Genomic DNA, 13,210 nt, shown 5'->3' on the forward strand with positions numbered 1-13,210 from the left:
AAGCTCTTCAAGTTCTGAAGAATCTGAAAATAATAATTTTTTATTAAAAACCAACTCTTATTTGCAAAATTATTTAAAATTTCTATAGAAATATATCAATTTACTATTATGATTTTAAAAGGTATATGGGTTGCTATCGTGTTTTTGGCTCCAATTTAGAAACTTGTTAATTTTTGCTTCTGTCATCTGTTGGAAGTGGATTTCTTCTGATAGAAATCCTAAAACACGTGATAAACTAGCCTTTAAAAATAATAAGTACAGAAAATAATGATCATATTGCTCAAAAATTGATATTTTTTTCTCAGATTGTTAGTGTGAGATATCTTTTTGGTCATTAAAATTTTGGAAGACATCTATTAATCCAAATATTTATGTTCATTGTTTTTTGTATTATAAAATAAACCCTATATTGTTTACCGCTAATCAATAATTTAAAAAATACGAATTTTGCCAAATCGAGTTTTGTAATACATTAAAGCCCATATGGCTAAATAAAGAATAACGAATTTGGGGTTATTTAGTGTCTCAAAACCTTCCACTGATATACATTTACACGCAGAAAAAATCCCACGCTCGTACGGAAATAATAAGGCACTTTTTTTAGATTTCAACACCTCCGGGTCTGCACCATGTGAACCTTTTAAAAGGTACTTGGGCTGCAAGCCCATGTTTGGTAAAAATAGCCTGGGCGTTACGAGGATAAAATAACCTTTCGCACCTTTTTTAATATATTTGCCATAAAATGCGATTATATTTGAGCAAAATTTTTACACTTAACTATTATTATTATAATAGTTTTTGTCAAATATATTTTCTAATAACAAGTTTTTACACAAATCACCTTTATTATTGTACTTACATCTCCACTTGTTTCCAACATAAAAAATATAATTTTGACAAGAACTATTCTTCAAAAAACTGCGACAAAATTTATAAACTGTGGCACAATATTCTAATAATGCATTACCCTTGCATTTTTCTTAAAAAAATATCTATACTGCTATAATATAATGTATGAGCGTATGTGCCGAGCACACGTGTCAGAAGTGAAACTTCTTTGGCAAGATTCAAAGATACCATCGCCTGACGTTACGGTATTGCCATAACGCGACGAAATTTTACGCTCAACGCGCCTAAAGAAGTTTCACTTCAAAAAAATTGAAACATTTTTTTGTTTGTTTGTTCCAAATAACCTTCGAATTTGAACTTCACTTGAAAATTTTTAACAACCTACAGTTTTAATTAGATAGGCTATAACAATATATATATATCTATTTTTTTATTTGAAATTTATAGTCACAAAGTTTTTTGAAGTCAACTTATATCTTATATCTATCTCTTTCACTCAACACCCATTATATGAGTGTATGCGTCGTTGAAAAGAGACAACAATAGTCGTAGTGTTGCGTACACGAATTCTCTTATAAATTTATTTTGTAGAAGCAATCGTAAGAATAATACGATTGAAAATGCCATCACGCCTTTGTGAAGATAATATAATCTGTAAAAAATATTAAACATTATTAATCTATCCTACTAATATTATAAATGCGAAAGTTTGTATGGATGTATGGATGTTTGTTACTCTTTCACGTAAAAACTACTGAACCGATTACAATGAAATTTAGCACACATATAGAGGGTAACTTGGATTAACACATAGGATAGTTTTTATCCCGGAAATCCCACGGGAACGGGAACTATGCGGGTTTTCCTTTGCAAACGCGGGCGAAGCCGCGGGCGGAAATCTAGTACTAATATAATAAAGCTGAAGAGTTTGTTTGTTTGAACGCGCTAGTTGAAAAAAAATTTTGGTGATAGATAGCCCATTTATCGAGGAAGGCTATTGGATATATTATATCAATATCACACTAAGACCAACAGGAGCGGAGCTACGGGGGTAAAACCACAGGGCACAGCTAGTACAATATAAATGGCGAAAGTTTTATACGATGGTATTTTTATAAGATGTTTGTTACTCTTTCAAGTAAAAACGGATGATCAGATTTGGATGAAATTTGGAACAAAGATAGGCTTCTTTCGTGATTGAAGTCAAGAATTTAAGCTATTCTTTCACAATGTACTCATGCATGTAAATGTTATTTTATATTATATCATTAATAAAATTAACAATAAATTAATTATTAATACTTATTAGAAACAATATAGAGATCAGATTTTATCAAAATGATTTTTTTCAAAATAAACTTAGATTTACCAATAGCATTTGAGTACCTAACCCACTTATTTTGTATAAGATTTATTAATATAAGTATCTTTGAATTTTTTGAATAATAATAACAAAGTACAATATAAAATCCAAAATTAACGTATTTTCGTATTGATTTTTCTAAAAATATAAATATAAATAAAATAATTCGCTTTAAAATCTATAAGGTGTACCTAAGGGTTCCATTTTAGGACCTATACTTATTCTATTTTATGCTTACCGGTTCATATGGCGAGCAGCTTCTGGCATATTCTCATCTGGCTCTTTTAATAAATATTTCCGTGTGCCTATTATAAAGTTTTTGTATTGTTCATCCCAGCTGAAAAACATTAAATGGTTATTTATTTATAATTAAATTTTAATTAAATGGTTATTTATTTATTTATATTTTATTAACACTTCATTGTGCTGGCATACAAATAAATTCTTAAAATTTAAACTTATAACTAGTCCAGCATATAAGGCGGCCTTATCGCTTAAGAATGATCTCTTCCGGGCAACCTACTATGTGGAGTAATATTATGAAAGAGGAGGTAGGTTAGAAAAAAATATTAATACATAATGTTGAAAAAAAGAGTGCGTGAGTCCTGAGCGCACGTGTCAAAAGTGAAACTTCCTTGCCAAGATTCAAAGATATCAAAATCGTCGCATGACGTGACGGTATTGCCATGACGCGACCTTGAAATTTTACTCTTAACGCGCATAAAGAAGTTTCACTTCAAAAAATATTCACTCTATAGTTTATGGATTTAGATTAAACCAATAAAAAATTCGATTACTCTTTATAGTCCGTACCTACATCAACATACATAATACCCAAATAAATAAAAATATTTTAACCCAATAAAATAAAATCTTAACCCAATAGAAATATACTTTACTCACTCTATAGTCTGTGGATCCAGATTATATATCTCTCTATCTTGTGGCGTTAGTCTATTCCTCAATCTCTTTACATTATCTGTGCGAAATTGCCATTCACGTAGCGCGAAAAACGTCAAGACATCGTTCATTGCGCGCATTTTCTGTTCAGCTGTTATTAGACTTATTCTGTTGGGAAACATTTTAATTTTATTTTAAAACCTTACAGAAGTAATATTTCAAAGAAATTTAGTTAAAATAGTAACTGCTACATAAATGAGAATCATCTATTATCATGAATCAGAAAAATAGCTGTAAATGTGACTAGTAATTATTAAAAATTATTTTGAATCTATAGTAGGCAATTCATTTTATATATTTTTCATTTTCATTAAAGCTCTTTATTAAGCGACTCATAATTAACTCTTCCTAAACGATCCGCTGCATTCCTTTTAAATTATACATCTAAATATTAAACAGGTTCTTCATAAAATGGCGTTTAATCAAGAGCCTAGGATATTAATAAAACAACAGATTTAATCAGTTGGTTCGACAAAATATAGAGACGTACAGAGTGTAATGGTTGCATTGTCAGTCTGTTTTTGACTAAAACATAAATTGAACTCCTTTTAAAATATAAAAGATGATTCGAAAAATTGTGACCGAAGTGTCTACTTTAAACTAGTCTATACTTTCAATAATAATTAAAAAAATTGTTATAATTATTAAAAACCAACCTCATTTTCACTCCCAAAGTGTTGAGAATATATTCCGCTAAATGTAATGGTATAGTTTGTAGAGTGAATTCGAGAAATTTGTGAATGTATCTGAAATCAAAATAACAATAAAAATTAATATAGATAGAGATACAGATATAATTACAGCAACAGATATACAGTGGTGAAATTTTCGATGGGCCCTGGAGGGAAAAACTAGATAGATAACTCGTTTATTCATAGAACACAAAAAAAACATACACAAAATAAACACAAAACATAAAATCAATTAACAGAAACAAAACACACAGTTTATTAAAAGAAACGGATACATTTAAAGTGCACAGTGTTCTACAAACAGGCCTTGGCTCAGCATGAATGTCGGGATTGAAAAACCCCGACGCTGATATTCTGCCAAAGCCTCTAGAGGGCAGAAAATTAAATAAACTTAAAAAAATAAACAATTAATAAATAATGTTAAAAATATAGGGAGATAAAGGAAAAATAATGAAATAATATTAGAAGGTATATAATATCAACAAATAGCAATACACAATATCAAAAAATAGATAACACGATACTATAGGTTCACGGCAGAAACAGGACAACTAATAGAACTGCATTCAAAAATTTTCGAAAATTCACTTGCTTTCACTTGTTTGCCTAAATCGATACAAATAGGCCTTAAACTTATATGTTCTGTACCATATTATGCGTAAGACATTAAATCGTTATTATTGAGTACATATGGGCCTTGCTTGATCAACCTTTCCCTCCAGGGCCCATCGAAAATTTCCACACTGTATATAGACTGATACAGTCACAGCATTAAAATTTAAATGGATACTTTGGTAAATAATGACGAAAGGAAACCCTTTAGTTTTGTTAAGGTATACTAGATAAAAATATAGATGCAGATATAACTATTTACAGATATACACAGATACCGATAAAGATAACATAGATAATTAACGATAAAGAAACACATACATATGAACACAGATACAGATACACTTAGATAACAAATACACAGGTACAGACGTAGATATTCAGATATAGGTATAGAGTATAGGTATAGATAAATTGCCTGATAAGTATTGTAATACTGATACATACAAAGATACATAAACAAACAAACATAGATATAGGTGCACATTCAAATATAGGTATAGATATAGGTTCACATAAAGATACTGGATACATATATATATAGATATAGATATAGATAAATTACCTGTTCTCAACGCCAGCACCGGAAGGATACCACAGAGCAGCATCAAGTGGATATTTCGGTAAATAACGACGCAAAGATAACTCGAAATCAGACCACCTAGTTGGATTCTCGCATGTGCTACAGTTGTATACTTTTACTGTTTTTGGTCTGTGGAAAAATTTATTTGTTTATTTTTGTATAATTATGAGTTTTGTACTGTTTTGTCTACCTTTAATTCAATTTAAATTGAAGAAGACAATATGTTACGCCTACAGGCATTTTCAGGCATTGTGTTCTTTACAGATACACTAACTTCTTCTTCACTAACACAGACAATATGTTACGCCTATAGGCAATATGTTACGCCTACGAGCAATATGTTACGCCCACGGACAATATGTTACGCCTGTGGGCAATATGTTACGCCTTCGGGCAATATGTTACGCCTGCGGGCAATATGTTACGCCTACGGGCAATATGTTACGCCTGCGGGCAATATGTTACGCCTGCGGGCAATATGTTACGCCTGCGGGCAATATGTTACGCATACGGGCAATATGTTATGCCTACAGGCGTAACATATTGTCTTGTCGAGTATCTCATAGACACTCTAGTCACTTACTTAGAGCATGAGTTTTAGTTGCAGTTGAGTTTAATTTCCGTTCGAGTGTAAGTTATAGAATAAGTAAATTTTAATCTGTGTGTTAATTTTAGCTTTATTTTCGCTTGAGTTTGAGTTCTGTGTTTTGTGTCATACTTACTTGTCGATAGCAGTTTCCCAGGCGACTGCCATTAAGGTATCAATGGCTATATCAACGGGCAACAAATCTGCCCGTATCGTGTTGCCCCGTCGGAACACGTGTAACAGCCCCTTGCCGGCCGCTGCAGCTACCCCGCTGGGGCCGTTGAAGTTCTCTACCCACCCGGGGAATGGGTGGCGGAGGGATGATACCACTAAAAGAGAGAAATTAACGAAAAACTTACTTCAAAAAAACTGGTAAACAAGAGGCTGATTAGACTATTGGTTAAAAAGATAACGAAAATAACAAAGGTGAACAAGAAGAACTGGTAAAAAAGAAGAGTACCTACCTAAGTATTTGATAAAAAAATTAAGAAAACGGTGATTGAGTAAAGACTAGGTAGTTGTACAAAAAGAACGAAAAGAATAGAACAAGATACTAAAATCTACAAAAACGGACAGTAACAATGGCAGAAAGACTTTTATCAGAGATAGTATGACAAAAATGAATGAATAAACATTAAATGCCCTTAAAAATGTCGATAATAACAAAGATACGAACAAAACCGACCACAAACGAAACATAAAAAACATGTAACGAAACAATGACAGAAACATATTACATAAATTATAAAAAAAAAATAATGACAATCTGGTCGAAAAGGTCTGGGCAAAAAATAACGAAAATTATGAATGAATAAAACCTTCTTGAATAAAACACTATTGGCACCACAATTGGCACTAAAATAGTGAAAGCAATAGAGGTACGTATAAAAATTGACAAAAAAGGAATAACAACAAGACGAGGTATGAAAAAATTTAACATGTGATTTAACACTTTTGACGAAAATAACAGGCCTAGGAGAAAAATGAATGAAAACACTATTTGTGCAAAAAAAACTCGAAACGAACAGAAATAATGCGATGAATGAATAAAAAAATAATATTTACAAGTGGACAGTAATTAAATACTGTAGGAACTTAATTATGCCTAAAAATAAACAATATCAAGTATGCATTCCAATTAGAACGTACCTAATTTAAAATAATTATATTAATTATTTGTTTAAAGGAAAAAGATAAGTGAGCTATAATTGTAATTTTCTACTTCAAAATTATTTAATTGAACTGTTTTTGGTAGCAATGCATTAAAAAGCTTGTTTACGTGCTCAAAAATAAACAGCAGTAAGACACCTACAAAACTATTTTTTTTTGAAATGGTGCAAAATAAAAGAAAGTTTGGAAGTCCCTGTTTCGTACTCCAAAATTTTAAACTATTAAGATGAACATATTTTAAGTTTTACAACTAAGTATATGTATAATCAGTAGCTAAACAATAAACATACTCAAAACTTTTTTTGAAAAAGGTGCACTTAAAAAGAAAGTTTGAGAACCTCTGTTTAAACTTTTGAAGGTATGTCTATATCTTGGAAGCTCGATAACTTTTTGTGCAAAATGAAAAATATAATAAACAAGAAAACTAAGAAAATAATACAATGTTTTTGAAGTGAAACATCTTTATCGGGATTGGAAAAAAATTTAGTGTAACATTTTTTTGTTACGTGTGACATTTTTCCGTTACGCGACATCTTTTTCTTATCCCTACCACGCGTGATTCGACGTATTTCTGTAAAGTTGCATATAGTCAATTATTTTTTGAAAAATAAGGTCATAAAGAAGTTTCACTTCTTACGTGTGTACACTAGTACACACACACATTTTTTTTCAAATAAATATTTTATGAAATAATTAAATATCTTACCAATAGTAGGTCTAAAAATGGCAACTGGATATTGCCTCGATGTTCGACTGCGAACTGCTTCTTCAGCCATTGCTTTTGTAAATGTGTAAGTATTTGGTTTTGGGTGTATGTACCTGTGAAATTATTAATTTAATTTATTAATATAAAGAAAAATATAATATTTAGTTTTATTTTTGATAAATTGGTCAGAATAATTCCATACTGAAGACATTTGAAACTCGAGAACATAAACTCTGATAAAAATTATTAGAGAGAAAAAAAAAATGATTAAGATAATCATGAGACATTAACTAAACAAGAGTACGTGTCAGAAGTGAAACTTCTTTGGCAAGATTCAAAGATATCAAAATTGTTGCCTTACTCCATGACGCGACGGTATTGCCATGAAACCGCACACATTTGCACACCCAAATAGTGGGTAGAATGTATTAGCGCCTTAATATTGTAATAACACCTTTTTTGTAACTACATTCTTGTAAATAAATGAAATTTGAATTAAAAAAAAAACAAAGAACTATATCGAGAAACAACCTTGAAATTTTACTCTCAACACGCCTAAAGTAGCTTCACTTCAAAAATCTTTGTATAAGTGCTTTATATTGGTGTGTTTATCACTAAATTCCTAAACTACTGGAGCATTAAAATTTTTTTTCGGAGTCTGTAGGAGGATTCGACAGTTAAATTTATAATGAGAACACGAGGGAAGACAAAACATAGTATTAATACATATAAAAAAACAACATACCTACCTAGTATAAAAAAATCGCTATATACATATAAAGCTAAACACAAAACTTTCAAAATATCATTAACTATAGTAAAAAATATAAAATATACACACTGTGGAGTAATATTCTGCATCAGATTCTCTGGAACAGCTTCAACTAGCGCCAACAATCGATTTAAAGGCGCCGGAGGAGTGTACACTCGCTCCTCTATCGAAGAGTGTTCTGGGTTACTGTACGCTGTTGATACGTGGACCAACACCTGGATAATCGATTGATTGATTGATTGCTTATTTAGTTATTAGTAAATAATTGTCATCCCCGGGGGTCGCAGGGTACATGATCCCCCCCAAAATAGCACCCATAAATTAAACAAGGTTAAACTAAACAAATTAAAAAATAAATCATTATTATCCAGCCAAAAAAGTAGAATACATACTTCCATAATCCATTTGTTATATTTAACTTATAATATATAATATAATAAGCATAATAAAATTCAGTATTGTGACCCCCCCCCCCCCTCTTCCGTAATATGTATATAAAAATCTGTTTAAAAATGACTCAACTAGTGCCAATAATCGATTTAAAGGCGCCGGAGGAGTGTACACACGCTCCTCTATCGAAGAGTGTTCTGGGTTACTGTACGCGGTTGATACGTGGACCAACGCCTGGATAATCGATATATTTTTCGAACAGGCAGGATTCGAACCCGCGTCTTTATGCCAAACCGGGGCAACGCCTGACCTCTCGGCCACCCTTGATCCCGCCAGAGTAATCGAATTTATTCTACCTATATATTCTACAAGCTTACCGCCCGCGGCTTCGCCCGCTTTGTCTAAAACCATTAAAATTATATACTAAAACCTTCCTCTTAAATGAATCACTCTATCTATTAAAAAAACCGCATCAAAATCCGTTGTAAGTTTAGTTTTAAAGACTTAAGCATACAAAGGGAAATAGGGACAGAGAAAGCGACTTTTCATAAAACCGAAAGAGTAGAAAAAATTCGATTGCTCTGACGCGGACGGGATCACGGGTGGCCGAGAGTCTACGCGTTGCAATTGCCCCGGTTTGGCATAAAGACGCGGGTTTGGATCCCGCCTCTTAATAAGTATTTTTTCTAATCTTATAAGTATTTGAATGCTATGAAATTAAATCGGGGATAAATGAAAAACAATTTTGAACTTCTTGAGATTTATTTTCAGACCACAATCTTAATTTTTAGAAAATTCTTTAACAGAGAAACAGCCGTCTTCACCTACGATCCCAATGAAAGCTGAAAAAGATCATTCCTCATTCGCTCTCTTATCTTTACTTCACATTCACTCCTTGATTGACTCATAGTCTATCGTTCTTTCATTCTCTTCATCGTTCAGAAACTAATCTTACACACGTTCAGAAACATCAATTAATACATTAAACGAAGGTAAACGTATGTAGGTATGTAGGTAGGAAATAATATTTACAGCTAAGTTGTATTATGTATCTATGAATTAAATTACAAGGTATTACCACAGACTAATAATAATATACTACGTATACAAGTATTACAATGTTATATGCAGCAGTTCATTGAGATTTTGTGTTAGTGTGCTTTTAATAAATACATAAACAATACAAATACTTTTTCAAGAAATAATATGATGTACTTAATTTAAGTAATTAATATTTATTACATTGACATCCTTTACTGAATTATTTATAAACACGTAAAATATTCAATTATATTACCTACATTATAACATCTTACTTACGTCAATACTAAAATATTAATAACTAGCTTTCCGCCCGCGGCTTCGCCCGCGTAGTCGAACAAAGACCCGCATAGTTGACTTACCCGTGGGATATCCGGGATAAAACCTATCTTATATCCTTTTTCAGGTCTCAAGCTATCTCTGTACTAAATTTAATGTAAATCCATGCAGTACTTTTTGAGATTAGCCCGGACATACATACTGACAACCAGAAAAAAATTCTAAAATCTATATTTTTGGCTTCGGTACATCTATTGAAGATCACGCCTCAAGTATTCTTCAAAAAAAAAATTCAGTGCTCAGTTTTGATTTTCCTACGATTTTATTATATGTGTAGAATTATAGATGGTCTAATAAAGGCTGTGGCGTGAACACCCTGTGATGGCGGGATGGCTGTGTAATCATGAAACAGTTGGCTTTAAAAAAATGTGTGCGTGTACTAGTGTACACACGTAAGAAGTGAAACTTCTTTATGACCTAATTTTTCAAAAAAATAATTTACTATATACAATATTACAGAAATACGTCGAATCACGTGTGGTAGGAGGGTTAAGAAAAAGATGACGCGTAACGGAAAAATGTCACGCGTAACGAAAAAATGTTACACTAAATTTTTTCCAACAACGATAAAGAAGTTTCACTTCAAAAATCACGTATCGATCCGGGTACGGTGGATAACAGCCACATTTGATCGAATTTTTTCTATTCTTTAAAAATATAGATACTGAGTTAATCTGTTATTTTCCCTATACACAAATATTGATAAATAAATAAGTTCATCTATCCGTCCTTCTTATTCAAAATCGTGACACTCGTGTTATTATGCACATAGGTATAAATTAAATTCAAGTGTGTCTGTGAATTCAAAATAAATAAGACTCAAGTGAGCATTGTTATTTTCAAGATGTAGTAAGATACTCATAACCTTTTTTATCGTTTTGTTATTTTCTTTAAATTTCTAAAATATACGAGACGAGAGAGATAAAATGTACATACGAGATAAAACAATAATTATTAATTTAATTTAGTGTTAGGTTAACCACTTCAGACCTTGGCGCCCCCCAGAATTTGTCGCCCTGGGCCATTGCCCCCTCAAGCCCCCCCCCCCCCCCTAACGCCGGCACTGAATTTAAAATTATCTGTACTAATATTATAAAAAGTTTGTTGTATTTGCTTGACCAATGAAAAATGATTTCACTGTAAGATAGCCCATTTATCGAGGAAGGTATATTATATCATCACGCTAAGACCAACAGGAGCGGAGCAATGCGGGTTTGCGGGGCAAATTAGATAACTAAGTAAATAAATAAAATATTGGTAGCCCTATAAGGGTATCTGATAGCCATGTAAATATTCTGTAAAATTCCGCCATTAATAAGATATGGTCAAGGTAATTTTTATGTGAATCTATTTGGGGGGGAAAATGCCAATACTCGCCACGCTTGGTAGGCGGGTTGGCGAGCGCAGTTGATGGTGGAGGAGATGATTCATAAGGTAATTAATTATATTAATGAAATAATATAACATAATAATATATGAATAATTAATATTGATGACACCAAACTAACGCATGCATAAAGCACGTATTTTGCATATGTAAATATGTACCTATATTAAGTTTAATATTTCTTACATTTAAGTAAATAAAGAAGCTTTAAATTACATTAAAATCTGGCAACACCTTGTAATTTTATTAAAAACAGACCTGAATTCATACATCATGGCAAATACACATTTTGAATCTTATTATATGTTTAGTCTAAATACATCATGATATTATGCACAAAGATATTAAACTTTCATTTTTCAATTTTTTTTTATCGATTAAATCTGGCTTCACTTCTTTTAAATATTGACAAATTTATTACAAAAATCTATTAAAAATCAGACTAAATTCAACGATTAAGTACATTTATCTTATTTCAAAAAAGATTTCCATTCTCAAAATTTCCCATTTTCCCCAAAAACAGGCAACACTCACCTCAATATTCGGCAAAGTATCACAAATGTCCATCAATCGTATAACAGAAAGGACATTTTGTTCAACCGCTTTGTGTAGCGCCTCGTCAAATTTCAGTGTTGCTGCAGAATGGAACACTACGGACACCTAGAATAAATAAATAATATGAAAAAGTATTTACTTGAATTATAAATTTTAATTGAGTAAAGAAACGAAAAAATAATTATTATCTGCTGCGTTACGTTCTTAATTTCAAAAGTTTTTTTTTTCCAATAATTAAACTTTGTGGTGTCGAAAATTTTGAATAATTTACCAGTATAGAAAGAATATTATAAAAAAATTTGAGCGATGTCAAGGGACATCCGGATGGAACGAAGTGTTAAGTTAGAGAGAGACAGACAGAGAACCACGCGCACGCCGCACTACTCTAGCAAAAAGTGTCGTGACAACTTTTCGTAAGAATTTTTTCCGTCTAGCCCCCTTTCACAACGCGCGATAAGGGACTTCGTTCCAATAACATTTGGGCATTCACGAATCAAAAATTTTGAAAATGGTCTAGAACTTGAGAACCTCTGGTTTCAAACCAGACCACTTACCACTAGTAAAATGTTTATTATTTTTTATTAAATTTAAACACATCAATACGTTTCTTTTTAGTTATTTTACTTGTTAACTGTATGTTGTTTGTTAATATTCAACTATTTTTTTTAAATTTTAATAACACTTTCTTTTAAATTCCTCCTTACCTCATGCAACGAACGCAAACTTTCCGGGGAAATCCCCAAATTAGGTTGAGCAACATCGCCAGGTATAATACTTAGCTTATCCAATTGTGTTGGATTTGTCTGTCGAAGTATATCGAATACCTGTAAAAAAATATTTTTTATATTATTGCAAAAATAACTTCTACCAGCACAGATAAATTATATAATTATTTAAGAACGAGACAACCTTCTGTGTTGCAATCTATACTTAACATCTTCTTCTTCTTGATCTTAGCGTGATTATATATAATATTATATATAATATAATCACGCTAAGATCAGCAGAAGCAGAGCAATACGGGTGAAACCGCGGAGCACAGCTAGTTGTAATATAAAGGAGCAGGTAGGTAAGAACAACATAAATAAAATAATACCAAAAAATAGAAATATTTTTTCACAATAATCCCAATCGCCTTATATAAAGAACTTGACAAAATTTAAATGGGACTAAACGAAAGACCAGCCACAGGACTAGCTTTCAAA

At 31.7% G+C, this 13,210-nt stretch overlaps 1 protein-coding gene across 2 annotated transcripts in view; it reads right to left on the reverse strand.

Moving 5' to 3' along the window:
* Positions 1-1,282: 1,282 nt before the first annotated feature.
* The window catches only part of LOC123704394 (putative fatty acyl-CoA reductase CG5065), a 45,515-nt gene continuing 33,587 nt past the window's right edge, over positions 1,283-13,210 (reverse strand). Inside the window, exons 4-14 of one of the 2 annotated variants that reach the window (XM_045652755.1) lie at positions 12,710-12,829; positions 11,985-12,110; positions 8,833-8,917; positions 8,363-8,423; positions 7,522-7,634; positions 5,782-5,974; positions 5,042-5,188; positions 3,829-3,918; positions 3,116-3,280; positions 2,451-2,549; positions 1,283-1,501 (exon numbers count right to left, since the gene is read on the reverse strand). In XM_045652755.1, coding sequence (XP_045508711.1) covers positions 1,342-1,501; positions 2,451-2,549; positions 3,116-3,280; positions 3,829-3,918; positions 5,042-5,188; positions 5,782-5,974; positions 7,522-7,634; positions 8,363-8,423; positions 8,833-8,917; positions 11,985-12,110; positions 12,710-12,829 — 1,359 coding nt within the window. In that variant the 3' untranslated portion in view covers positions 1,283-1,341. Of the gene's footprint in view, positions 1,502-2,450; positions 2,550-3,115; positions 3,281-3,828; positions 3,919-5,041; positions 5,189-5,781; positions 5,975-7,521; positions 7,635-8,362; positions 8,509-8,832; positions 8,918-11,984; positions 12,111-12,709; positions 12,830-13,210 lie in introns of both variants that reach the window. The other variant, XM_045652754.1, reaches the window with a different exon arrangement.

This window comes from Colias croceus, chromosome 29, assembly GCF_905220415.1.
Source record: "Colias croceus chromosome 29, ilColCroc2.1".
Lineage (NCBI taxonomy): Eukaryota > Metazoa > Arthropoda > Insecta > Lepidoptera > Pieridae > Colias > Colias croceus.